The 13,729-nt window shown below is 47.9% G+C and overlaps 1 protein-coding gene across 3 annotated transcripts; it reads right to left on the bottom strand.

The window, feature by feature from the left end:
• Positions 1-431: 431 nt before the first annotated feature.
• RAN (RAN, member RAS oncogene family) lies at positions 432-5,514 on the bottom strand. Of its 3 annotated transcripts, none has more exons than XM_030859948.2 (7): positions 5,312-5,514; positions 4,695-4,740; positions 4,180-4,264; positions 3,975-4,100; positions 2,559-2,746; positions 2,266-2,436; positions 432-2,176 (listed from the first exon to the last, which is right to left on the bottom strand). In XM_030859948.2, exons 1-7 carry the CDS (start codon positions 5,512-5,514, stop codon positions 2,132-2,134), a joined length of 864 nt encoding a protein of 287 aa, XP_030715808.2. In that variant the 3' UTR covers positions 432-2,131. The 3 variants fall into 3 exon arrangements, with proteins under 3 accessions (XP_030715808.2, XP_030715807.1, XP_060166714.1); XM_030859947.2 differs by having other exon boundaries at positions 4,695-4,737; positions 5,312-5,403; XM_060310731.1 differs by lacking the exon at positions 5,312-5,514 and adding an exon at positions 5,144-5,163 and having other exon boundaries at positions 4,695-4,737.
• Positions 5,515-13,729: the final 8,215 nt, after the last annotated feature.

Raw genomic sequence — 13,729 nt, 5'->3', positions numbered from 1 at the left:
GTAACGTCACTCGTCTCCGAGGCACGACTCCCGAGTCAGACACAATTTCTTCAAGTGATGCTTTTACAAAAGGGACCAGAAATTCTCACCACCTGGTGCACACGATCAGCCAGGCAACTGGTCTTACAAGTTCAATGCGTTTTCGGCCATCTCTGCCCTTTCCTAGGTATTGAGATCGATGGGACCAAAGACCCATTCTGTGGGGTCTTAAAACTTGGCCGGGGCACATCATGAGACTGTCTTCAAAATCACTGTGTGCTTCTACTCCGACCAATTCTGTTCTTAGAAGCCATTTCTAGCTTGGCTTTCAACTGAAGGTTCCCCCGTGTTAGAGACCAGATTTCAAACTGAGGGGAAAACGTCCCCATTTGTATAAAAGAGACAGAAACGCATTCCCCGCAAGATAACTGAACACCAGATGATTCAGAAAATCCAGGCAAAGTAGAAGCAATGTATTTGGCAATTTTTTTCTTCCGACGAATGACGTAAATTCTCTCCCACCTCCAAGTAACTTGCAAGATTTAAGTGTTACATTTAAGATTCAGCGTATTTGTCATTCTACATGAGGTTACACACACATACCCTTCGTGTAAGTTATCTCATCCTGATCATGGGAAGAAACTTCACATCTGTTAAAGTCTGGTTCTGAATATAGCATAGCATATACAGCAATTCAAATCTGTAAGTGAATCTATTAATATTTATTCAATATTTTAACAAATTAAAACGCATCCAATTTTACCCTTTATATTTCAGTTCTCCACATACTGACGTGATCCTTCCCTACCTTTTTAGGTAGGAAAGTAATCATTTAAGGATAACTGGACACCTAAAGAACTTTGGTAAACTGCACTATAGTACAGTAGTACTTACATGAGCAAAATAGCTCTTATTTTGACTTCTAATTGCTACAGTATGGTGTCGATGGGATCAAACTCAGGCAAGACGGACTCAATTCATGTTTACATGTGGAAACCATACGAACATAAGTGGTTAACCTATTGAGACTTTGGCAGTCTTGTTTCACTTCACTGAGAAGCCAATCTAAGCCCTACTTTTCTGTTGCAGCATCCTGCTGTGTCCTTGCACCGCCCACAAAAATTCTTTGTGGGGAGAAAAACCACCAAAGCTGTGATGTGTCCAATGAAATCCTTAATCTTTGACATCTTTAAAGCTTGGGAGTACTTGACAACAGCAGGTAAACGTGAACATCTTCCTAGCATACCAACTTTACGTTAAACATGTTAACGCTGAAACAAAAGGCAAGTAAACGCACAATTTATATTCATTTTTAACAGATGAGACGTCCCTCAAGTTCCCGCAACCATCTGTATGGTTTCATCAGACTTTGAGAAGCTCTACATTAGAACATGGTTACTTTTGCCATAAAAGCAACTATAATTCTTAAGATCTCTATTTGAAACGTCTAAAACAGGTACCACTTTTATTCTGACAGGTCACACAAATCTCAAACAAGCTCTTCCCTAGGTGTGACACTACCTAGGCCAAAAGACAGGTGGGGTAGGTATTATTTTAGCCTGACTGCATTGACAGTATTTACACCTCTTAACGACTTACCGAATACAATACTGTTGACCTGTCATTTCATTTGTGTGAAATGATTCACATGTACAGAAAATTAGAAGAATTTAACCTAACAGACTTCAAATTAAGTAGTAATAGCAAAGGCAATTCAGATACTAACATGGCACAATTTTCCCTGTTAGTGGTTTTAAAATGCTCATTTAAACGAGGGATGAGTTCATTTGCTTAGATATTTGAAATACAACTTTATTCTGATTCTAAACGAAAAGGAATGGGAATGACAGTAACAAACAAGATTCCACCACTGAATATTGTGATGTGACTGTAGCAGTCTTATATTTGAAACTTGAGGAAAGAACTGTGTTCCAAAACACCTAAATATGCAGGTCCAAAAAAATGAAGTTTTTTTTTTTTTTTAACTGCCACATTCACTCCAAAGCCCATTCATCTCCTTCAGCATACCAAACATTAAGCACATGTTCTGCTTAGCTATATAATAAAGTGGCAAACACGCTGCACCACTGACATCACAGGACAGTTGCCTATAAAACTAGACTTCTGACGCTGGGCTCCAGCTTCACTTTTCTCACAGGTCATCATCTTCATCCGGGAGGGCAGTTGTCTGAGCAACCTAGACACAGAGATGAAAACGTTGTCATGCTCCAGGTGAAAACCACTAGGAACCTAGAAGCATTCACTACCGAGCCGCACACACCGTACCTCTAGATCGTGCTCGTACTGCGCTGCCAACGCTGGGTCCATGACCACCTCTGGCGGGGCGAGAGCAGGCATGGCGACGAACTCCAAGTTAGGGTCTCCGATCAGTTTTCTAGCAAGCCAGAGGAAGGGCTTTTCAAAATTGTAGTTACTTTTGGCGGAGATGTCATAGTACTGTTTAAATGAGAGGTAAAATTAATTTTAAAAACCCACACATCAAAGATGTTGATGAAGCACTTTAATGGACTCATAATTTACCTAAGGATCATAAATCCAGTAAGTTCTAAGAACCATACCTGAAGATTCTTCTTTCGGTGGAAGACAATCGACTTTGCCTTAACCTTTCTGTCCTTAATATCCACTTTGTTGCCACACAGCACGATGGGGATGTTCTCACACACGCGTACCAGATCTCTATGCCAGTTGGGCACGTTCTTGTAAGTAACCCTCGATGTTACATCAAACATTATGATAGCACACTGGGCTGAAAGGAGCATTTACAGTAGATTAGTGTCGGCCTAAGAATCTGCTACATGGATGAAACATGCTAAGAACTATGGACTCACAGTCTCAGGCCTAACTCCAGGTCAGCCACGTTTCTCTACTCATTTTCAAGATCTCTACCAATTCCAAAAATCTCAAATCATTTTAATACACAGTATTATTTAAAAGTCCATTTTACTGTACATGAAACCATGAAAGACCAGCTTACCATATGAAATCTCTCTACCTGTAATACTTCGTAAGTTCTGCCTCATCCCAAAAAAGTATCCAGTAGATCAACGATAAATCAGCATTCCAGGGAACTCACCTCCCATATTCTGAGGATCTAGCAATCTACTCTTTCAAAACGTTCTTAAATGGCTGAACACACTAGGATATACTGTGCCTATTTTTAAAAGCTCAGTTAAGTCCCTATGTTGACCTGCAGAAAGAGCCATGATAAAGCTGGTAAGCCACTGAGTATGCGTGATACATTAAACAGATTTTTAGGTAAAGAATGGGGGCGGGGAGGGGAGAGGAAAAATCTTTGCAGTTGTACGCACTCTCGTAAGGCAAAAGACATGGAAAGATTCCCAACGATTTTCATGGGAAGAGAAAGTCTTACATTGAGCATTTTCTTTGTTCATCTTTTTGCTGGGTATAATGAGAAGCATTTGTTTCCTTTGCACTTTTAAAATCAAACACTCTGAAAAAAATATTCTGCAAGACCTAGTGAAATTAAAAAGAAACCGGCTGGTCTTATACCACATTTTATAAAATAGAAAGCCTAGTGCCTCTGGTCCAGGATCTGGTCAAACTGTTTACTACCTTTTTAATGGAGTGCAGAAGAAATGATCATCGACTACCACCAAAATATATACCCAAACCTAAGTTTTCAAATACTGGGGCTGCAGCAACACCTTGTCTGTTGCTTCCAGTTTTTAAATTAAGAGCCTCAACATACATCGCATCACCTCTTTCAAAACAGTGCCTACGGTGACGCAAGCATGCAATCAAATGGCACCAGACAACCTTCACAGGATCTCCTCCCCTCCGACCGAGGGTCAGCTCTCAGGAGCCAGCCCACCTCCTGAACCGAAGCGCATCGCGCAATGGCCAGTCAGCATGAGGCACGTGTCTGCCGGGACAGACCTGGTGACCTGTAAGCAGCCTTGGACGGGAAGCTACAAATCCTCTCAAAGGCGGCCGGTTACGAGGCAGATACCCACCTTGGATGTAATAGCCATCTCTCAGTCCACCAAATTTCTCCTGGCCAGCTGTATCCCATACGTTGAACTTAATGGGTCCTCTGTTGGTATGGAACACAAGGGGATGGACCTCAACGCCCAAGGTGGCTGGAACGTAAGCGTGGAAAGTTAGTCAGTGACCTCATCCGTCTCCCACACGTTTTCACACATCGTTTCCCCCACGTACCTACATACTTCTTCTCAAATTCACCAGTCAGATGGCGTTTCACAAATGTAGTTTTCCCAGTACCGCCGTCACCAACCAATACGAGCTGTTGGGAAACACATCTTTGAAGTAAACACCGGAACGGGTCTCAGGACCTCGGGACTGTGAGACTGTCCCGGTGCTCTGGACCGCCGTCTCACAGGGAAGTACCCTACATGCCCCCTGAGCACACCTAAGACAAAGCATCTTAAGACAGCAGCCCCGTCCCATCTCACGAATGACCCGAAGCGGCGGAGCTCCGAGCCCAGCTTCCCCGCGCGCAGGGCGGGGCTCGCCCCCTCCCCCCGCCTCTCCCCCCCCCCCCCCCCCGTTGTCAGGGGACCGAAGGCACTGCCGCAGCACCAGCACGCTGGCCGGCGAGGCGGGCCAACGGCACCCGGCCGCGGTCACGAAGCAGAGCCCGCCGTTAAGGCCGTCCGGACGCGGGGCCCCCGTTCCTAGGGCCGCCCTTCCTCCCGACCCCCTCGGATACCCACCTTGAACTGCACTTGGGGCTCTCCTTGCGCAGCCATCGCGATGCTACTGCGGGCAAAGGAGAAAGAAGTGAGGCCGCATGGCCGGACCCGCCCCACGTGCCCGGGCCCACAAAGGCCTCCACCCCGGAGCCCGGCAGCCCGCACCCCACCCCCACCCCGACACACACACACACACGCACACGCGCGCGCGGGGGCCGCGAGGGCGCGCGACGGCGATGGCGGCGAGGCGCTGCTCCCCGGCTCGGCTCCCCCGGCCGCCGGGGCCCGGCTCGCGCCCGCTCGGCGCCGAGGCCCCGGCGCGGAAAGCGCCCGGTCACGGCCCGCGGCCAGCCCGGGCCGCCCCGGCCGCCCCCCGGCCCTCCGCCCGGCCGCCCCGGCCGGATCTCTCCTGCAGCCCCGCGGCCCGGCCGCCCGGCCTCCCCTCCGCCCCGGCCGCCCGCCCGGCCCACCGCGGCTCGGGTCCCGGCGCCCTCGCGGCCAGATAGGAAGGAAGGTCCTCCTCCCGGAGCCCGGGGACCCCACGCAGCCACCGCCTCACGGCCGCCTCCCGCCGCCGCTGGGACGCCCCGATCCCCGCCCCCGCCCCGGCACCGCAGCCCCCGCCCCAGCTCCACTACCTTCCAGAAGCGTCTCCGAGCCCGTCTGACTGAGGGCTGGAAAGATGGCGGAAGCGCAATTCAAATGCCCGGAGACGCAGCCGACGCCGGCGCGCGCCGAGGGAGGGCGGGGCAACGGCGCTGCGTCGCTCCCACGTGACCCCTCGCGCACGCGCACGCACGCCGCCCCGGCTCCGGCGGCTGTGCCCGTTGGCCTGGCGCATAGGGAGAGGTTCGCGGCGCGCCGGGCGCGGGAGGCTAGGCGGTCGCGCGCACGCACGCCGGCCCGCGGGACCACGTGCGCCAGCCCGGAGGGCGGGTTCCCGCGCGCGCATGCGCCGACGGCGACGAGGCGCGCCCAGCTGCCACCGCGGGAACAGAAGTGGAAGGAGAGGGCCGAGGCCCCCTTGGGCGGGAAACTCGCGGGGTGGCCCACACAAAGGCCCTGCCCCTGTGTACAAACACGGCACGGCGGGCCCGGGGCGGGCGCCATGTTGGGGTGCGGGCCTCCCTACCCGCCCTTCCCTCCGGCTCTTCCCCCGCGCCTCCGTCTCGGTCAGGACCTTCTGGGAAGTAAAGGAAGCAGAGACCGATGCTTTTCCCACCCTGGAAAGACGGCCACCTTATTCTTAGAGCATCTAAGTGGTCGGCAGCCTTTGTGGCCCTAATTCTGCAAACAGGATGATGAAATTTAGTGTTTCCAACCGTGGCAGCTCTTCTCATCTTAGTGACAAACCAGGGATGCAATCCATGAGTATTTAGGTTCCAGGGTCAAGGGTCCAGACAAGAACTGTTCACGCAAAGAACTTACATTCTCCTGGGGCACAGCCTCCTCTCAGTATTGTCAAAGATGGAAAATGAGGTACACCTCCAGCTCGACAAGTGTGGGTTATTATCCTTCATTGGCTTTCAGCAAAGATGTTGGCCGAAGGGAGTCCTCCAAACTCACACACATCCTAAATATAGAAGGCCAGTTTGGGGCATTTGTCTGAACAGCCACGGATTCTTAAACTCATATGGTGGCCCCTCTCCCCAAGCAAGCATCCACGGCTGGCAGCAAGAGCAGACAGCTAATGGCCCCATCAGGAGAGTCAAGTTCCCTGGGAAAGATGCCACCATGGGGAGTCCTCCCAGAGCAAAGAGAACCCAAAATGACAAGGAGTTAGCTACCTAGTCCTGAGCACACTTGCAGACAAGTCTGCTGGGAACCCAAGTAATGCAAATTGGGCACAAGAGATCTGAGAACCTGCCCGCTGGGAACTCAGGTCCGAGGGTCCCTAAGGACCCTCAGGCAAACACCAAGCCAACCTCGATGCCGCTGGTGGGAGTGTAAACTGGTTTGGCCACTTGGGAAGGTAGAAACATAAAACACATAAGTGTCCATGACTTATGACCTTTATAGTTCCATTTCTAGGGAGATGCCCTGGAGTTCAATTCACACATATGCCCAAGAAGACAAATATCACAATGATCACTGCAACATTATTTATAATAGCAAAAGATTAAACTTACATAAATGTCCATCAGGGAAATTTATAAGTAAAATCTATTATCTAGACTATGGACTTACTGTACAGCATTTAAAAAGAATGAAGCTCATCTAATCAGCAGGGTTGGGTAGATCTCAAAAGGCTCACGTTGAGAAAAAAGAAGCAAGATCAAGGAAGATGTGATAATAGCTTTATACAGTCTATACATAACTTTATAGAGGTTATACATATAGTATAACACTGCTTATGTTTTTTACAAATACACAGAAACCATATTAGTCCTTGAATGTAGGTTTTTAAAAATTGAGTGCAAGTATATAGACTGAGTTCTGATGGCTGTCGCTTCAAGAAATGGTGAAAAGGATTCTGATGGAACGATGAGAGGTCAACGAAGATTGTAACTTTATCTGCGATGTCTGCTTCTCTTTTTCTAAAAGGTGATTTGAAGCAAATATGACAGCCTATTAACCATTATATAATTCTGGGTGGTGAGAACACGTTTATAGCATTTTTATAGCATTTTATAGCTATAAAATGCTATAGCATTTTATAGCATTTTTCTTCCGGCAAAAATGCTAAGGGGATATATACCAAACCAAGAGTACTAGCTGTTCTAGACAGAGCTCCTGGGTGATTGGTTCGTTTGCAGTTTACAGAGGTACTTACTTGTCTCTGGCATCCAGTGTGGATTGCAAGCCGATGCTTAACCTGTAGTTTAAAAAAATGTTGCAAAAATCGTACAAGGAATTTCAGCATCCATTACCTTTGATTTCCCCAAACGTTAACATTATTTACTTGATCATTTGTCTTTACCGTCCTAGCCTGCTGTGTCACAGTATATATATCGTACATACATTTTTCTGTAGATCATATATATAGATATGATTTTTTTCCCACTGCAATGTTTGAGACTAAATAGCAAACAGGACACCCCTCTGTGTGTACTGCTTAAAACCTCAGGACATTCTGTTACATAATCGCGGCACACTTACCAAAATTGGGAAATTCATATTGTTATCGAATATCGAATGTTATCGAATATCGAATTATCAAATGTACAGGACTTAATTGGCAGTTTTCTCCCTCCTGCCCTTATCTGGTGCAGGATCCTCCAGGATTACACGTTACGTTGACCTGTCCTGCTAGTCCCTAACTCTTTTTTTTTAATTGAAGTATAGTTTATTTACAATGTTGTGTTAGTTTCTGCTGTACAGCAAAGTGATTCAGTTATACACATATACATTCTTTTTCTTTTTAAATATTTATTTATTTTTGGCTGCGTTGGGTCTTCATTGCTGCGCGAGGGCTTTTCTCTAGTTGCAGCGAGCAGGGGCTACTCTTCATTGCTGTGTGTGGGCTTCTCATTGTGATGGCTTTTCTTGTTGCGGAGCACGGGCTCTAGGCACACAGGCTTCAGTAGTTGTGGCACCTGGGCTCAGTAGTTGTAGCACATGGGCTCTAGAGCGCAGGCTCAGTAGTTGTGGTTCACGGGCTTAGTTGCTCCGCAGCATGTGGGATCTTCCCGGGCCAGGGCTCGAACCCATGTCCTCTGCATTGGCAGGTGAATTCTTAACCACTGCGCCCCCAGGGAAGCCCCACATATACATTCTTCTTTTTTTTTTTCTTTTCTGGCCGCGCCTCGAGGCATGCAGGATCTTAGTACCCCCAACCAGGGGTCGAACCTGCGCTCCCTGCCGTGGAAGTGCAGAGCCTCAACCACTGGACCTCTCTGTGCTATACAGTTGGACCTTTTATTTGTTTTGGGCCGCACCACATGGCTTGTGGAATTATAGTTCCCCAACCAGGGATCAAACCTGGGCCCTTGGCAGTGAAAGTGTGGAGTTCTAACCACTGGACTGCCAGGGAATGCCCCAGTTGGACCTTGTTGTTTATCCATTCTGTATATAAAAGCTTACATCTACTGACCCCAACCTCCCACTCCATCCCTCCCCCAACCTCCTCCCGCTTGGCAACCACCAGTCTGTTCTCTATGTCCGTGAGTCTGTTTCTGTTTCGTAGATATGTTCATTTGTGTCATATTTTAGATTCCGTATATAAGTGATATCCTATGGTATTTGTCTTTCTCTTTCTGTCTAGTCTCTTTGAATCCAGGACAGTACCTTCCTCTTTGTCTTTCATAGCCTGGACCCTTTTGCTGAGTATTTCATAGGCCCATTGCTTTGTAGAAAGTCCCTCCATTTGGACGTGTCTCATATTTCCTCAGGACTAGATTCAGCGTATGCAGTTTGGGTCGGGACACCCCAGAAGTGATGCTGTGTCCTTCTCAGTGCATCTTATCGGGAGGCACAGAGTGATCTTCTGAAAACATATCAGACCATCCTTCTCCCCTCTTAACCCCTGCAATGCTTTCCTATTTATCACACTCAGATAACTGAAACCCAAGGCCAGCCAGGTCCTACATGACCTATGTTGTACCTATCTCTCTGCCCCATCTCAGGTCTCTCTCCGTGTAACTCTGCTGTAACCACACAAACCTTTCTGAATCTTTCCTCGGCCAAGTTCATTCCTGCCCCAGGGCCTTTGCAGTTACTGGTCCTTCTGCCTAAAATGCTCTTCCTCCACATCTTTGCGTGATTAGCTCCTTCTCACCCTTCAGGGTGAGATGCACAGATCACGTGCTACTTCTTAGCGTTAGCACAGAAATTGTCTTCCTTAAAATCAAAAGGGTGAGGATTGCATATATTATTGCCATATGGCCCTTTGATCCCACAGAATGGTGCAGACGGTATGCTTTGACGGCCCCTGAACGCATCCAGCCTTCAGAGCTGTCGTGTGCCCTACACTGGTTGGGGAAGAGCAGCGCGCTTTATATCTGAACTACTTGCCGGCGTTTTTAAATGTGATGGTTCGGGGAGTTCCCTGGTGGCCTAGAGCTTAGGATTCCGGGCTTTCACTGCCATGGCCCGGGTTCAATTGCTGGTAGGGGCACTGAGATCCCACAAGCCGCGCATCGCGGCCAAAAAAAAAAAGTGATGATTTTAAAACGAGTCCACAATTCTTTGATATGTCTCCCCTCAAAAACTTGAGCTTAATTCTCCTCTCCTGGAGCATGGGCTGCGTGTAGTGACTCACTTCTAACCAATGGAGGGTGTCACAATGGACAGTGTGACTTCTGAATCAAGTCATTGAGGCTCTGCGGCTTCCACCTTGCTCTCTGAGGTCACTCATTCTGGAAGCCGGTCCCCATACGGTGAGGACAGGCACAGCCCTATGGACAGATTCATGGAACAAGGAGCTGAGGGCCCCTGCAAAGAGCCAGTAGGAGCTTGCTGGCCTGTGAGGGAGTATCAGGGAAGTGGATCTGCCAGCCCCACTCAGGCCGATGTCTTACCTGCAATTTCTTGAGCCCTGAGTCAGAACCCCGCAGTTAAACCACTCCTGAATTCCTGGAAACTGTGTGAGATAATACCGTGCATTGTTGCTTCAAGCTATTAACTTCTAGGGTAATTTGCTCTGCAGTGTTAGATAACTAACACAAAAAGTGAGGATATTTCCTGTAAAAATCCAGATACCTGGTTTCTGTTGAACATCTAGACTGGAAAGCACTGGACCTGATTTCTTGCATCGCCACGCTGTCTGGAGGTAAATACCACTGCCCCGCACGGCTGGGGCAGACACTGCCATTTGCCTCGGACCCCAACATTCCCCATCATGTCTCCGACTTGAGACCTGGTGTCATTTGCTATTGGTCACTTGTCATCTGACACCCAGCCTGCTCTACTCACTGACCTGCCTGAACCCTGAGATGTCTGAATTCACAACCTCTCGTTGAGTGAGTCTGAGACACAGTGACAAAAAAATACAGATTCATTAATTCATTCAGTTGATGTTTACAGAGCACCTCGAGGGACCAGGCACTCCCTGAGGACGGGGGCAGCGAACAAAGCAGACCCACAGGGTCCTGGGCTCACGGATCTTTCGTCCTTGAAGGAAGAACAAGACATGGACTGGCCATGTAGGTGAGATGAGTGACACAGTGATCATTGCTCAGGGGAGAAACACAGCAAGTAAAGAAGATACAGATGCCAGAGGCAGGGGGCGACAGTGAGGCAGGGTGACCAACAGCCCTCCCCTAAGGTGGTGACATTTGAGCAGAGACCTGCAGGTGAGGGAAGGAGCCACACAGGTGTTGGAGGGAAGAGAATTCGGGGCTGGGGGGGTGGTGGGGAGGGCAGGGCAGAGGCCCTGAGGCCGAGGCTGCCAGGAGACGTGCAGCTGGAGGGCACCAGCTCAGAGAGCACAGGAGGGGCTCACACTTGGCTGTATTTCTGTGTAAACTCAGGGTCTCCGCAGGAGTGCAAGGGGCCTCTTGTGTCAGGAACAACGGTTGTTTCTTTTTAGCAAGAAGAACTTTAGAAGCTGCCTGTTGGCAGTCCACAGTAGGCCAGAGCCCTCTCTGTGAAAGAGGCTTTTATCCTGTGTCCCAGGTCACTTTAGGAGGGCGTAGTCTGAGGAAAGAGGCTAGGAAATGCCATAAGAAAACAGAATTATATAGTAGGGTATAACAGGGCTTCTCAGAGGTTGAGACAGGCCTGGACGTTTTAGGCCTATCTACCCATCTATCTATCTGTCCATCTGTCTGTGTATCTATCTAGATCTCTAGGTATTTATATTTACTTCCAGATATAGGTAGAGAGATACCTAGGTAGCTATATACAGTTGACCCTTGGACAACAGGGGTTTGAGCTGCGTGGGTCCACTCATACACAAATTTTTTCAACAGTAAAAATTGCAACCATATGATATCACTTATACGTGGAATCTGAAGTACGACGCACGTGAACATATCTACCAAACAGAAACAGACTCACAGACCTAGAGAACACACTTGTGGTTGCCAAGGGGGAGTGGGAGGGGGAGGGGTGGATTAGGAGTCTGGGGTTAGCAGATGCAAACTATTATACATAAGATAGATAAACCACAAGGTCCTACTGTATAACACATGGAACTATAGTCAATATCCTGTGATAAGCCAGATTGGAAAAGGATATGAAAAAGTATTCAGTATTCAGTACATGTATAACTGAATCACTTTGCTGTACAGTAGACATAACACAACATTGCAAATCAAGAATCCACCTGCCAATGCAGGGGACAAGGGTTCGAGCCCTGGTCTGGGAAGATCCCACACGCCGTGGAGCATCTAAGCCAGTGAACCACAACTACTGAGCCTGCACTCTAGAGCCCACAACTACTGAGCCCACGAGCCACAACTACTGAAGCCCATGTGCCTAGAGCCCGTGCTCCGCAACAAGAGAAGCCACCGCAGTGAGAAGCCCTGGCAGCGCAATGAAGAGTAGCCCCGCTCGCTGCAACTAGAGAAAGCCCGCGCGCAGCAACGAAGACCCAACGCAGCCAAAGATAGATAAATTAATAAAAGAAAAATGCAGTACTACCTGATCCGTAGTTGGTTCAATCCACAGGTTAGGAGGAACCACGGACACAGAGGATTATGTAAGTTATACGTGGATTTTTGCCTTCGTGGAGGGTGGGCACTCCTAACCTCTGCATTGTTCAAGGGTCAACTGTAATATATATATACATAGTATAGTATCTGTACAGTATCTGTATCTATAGATGGATATTTATACATGTGGATATATAGGTGTATAATTTTAAGTGTGGATGAAAAATTCCACTATATTTGTTTTCGAGTATAGATTTAATAGTATATATATCTCAAATTTCAATATGTATATTTTTTCAGGATTTCAAAAATTGTGGTACTTTTAAAAAATATCTTTATTGGAGTATAATTGCTTTACAATGGTGTGTTAGTTTCTGCTGTATAACAAAGTGAATCAGCTATATGTATACATATATCCCCATATCCCCTCCCTCTTGCGTCTCCCTCCCACCCTCCCTATCCCACTCCTCTAGGTGGTCACAAAGCACTGAGCTGATCTCCCTGTGCTATGCGGCTGCTTCCCACTAGCTACCTATTTTGCATTTGGTAGTGTGTATATGTCCATGCCACTCTCTCACTTCATCCCAGCTTCCCCTTTCCCCTCTGTGTCCTCAAGTCCGTTCTCTACGTCTGCGTCTTTATTTCTGCCCTGCCACTAGGTTCATCTGTACTGTTTTTTTAGATTCCATATATATGTGTTAGCATACAGTGTTTGTTTTTCTCTTTCTGACTTACTTCACTCTCTGTGACAGACTCTAGGTCCGTCCACCTCACTACAAATAACTCAAAAAATTGTGGTACATTTTGAATACTTCCTTTGCACAAACTAACTCTTATAAGACAGAGTAATCACTAATATAGCATCCCTGTGCTATTTATAAGATAATTCCAGGGTGTACTGGTTTCCTAGGGCTGCTATAACAAACTACCACCAACTGGGTGCCTTAAAATAACATAAATTTAGTCTCTCACTGTTCTGGAAGTCTGAAATTAAGGTCTTCACGGCAGGGCCATGATCTCTGGAGCCTCTCGGGGAGAATCTTTTCCAGGCCCTTCTCTTAGCTGCAGGTCTGCTGGCATCTTTGGGGCCCCTCCGTTTGCAGATAAAACTGCAATGCTTCCTCTGACATCACATAGCATTCTTCCTGTGTCCCTGCCTCCGTGTGTGTCTGTGTCCTAATCTCCTCTTCTTGTAAGATGAGGACCCGTCCTCGGCCTCCTCTTAACTTGATCACATCTGCAAAAACCCAATTTTCAAATAAGGTCATATTCACAGGTACAGGGGTTAGGTGTATCTTTCTGGGGCAGACACAATTCAACCCATAGCACAGGGTTTATGAAATACATGAATTCACAGTATGCTTTGGTAGAACGGATCAGACCTGGGGTTCAAGCTTAAGGCAGTGTGGTGACTGCTTTCTTCTGCCAGTGCTGACAGCACGTGTCGGGACTGCCCGAATGTATACACCTCACTTGGAGGCCGGTGAAGCAGCAGGACTCTGTCTTCTTACATAATAGTCA

Source organism: Globicephala melas, chromosome 13 (assembly GCF_963455315.2).
Source record: "Globicephala melas chromosome 13, mGloMel1.2, whole genome shotgun sequence".
Taxonomy (NCBI): domain Eukaryota; kingdom Metazoa; phylum Chordata; class Mammalia; order Artiodactyla; family Delphinidae; genus Globicephala; species Globicephala melas.
This window is presented reverse-complemented; position numbering and strand designations above follow the sequence as displayed.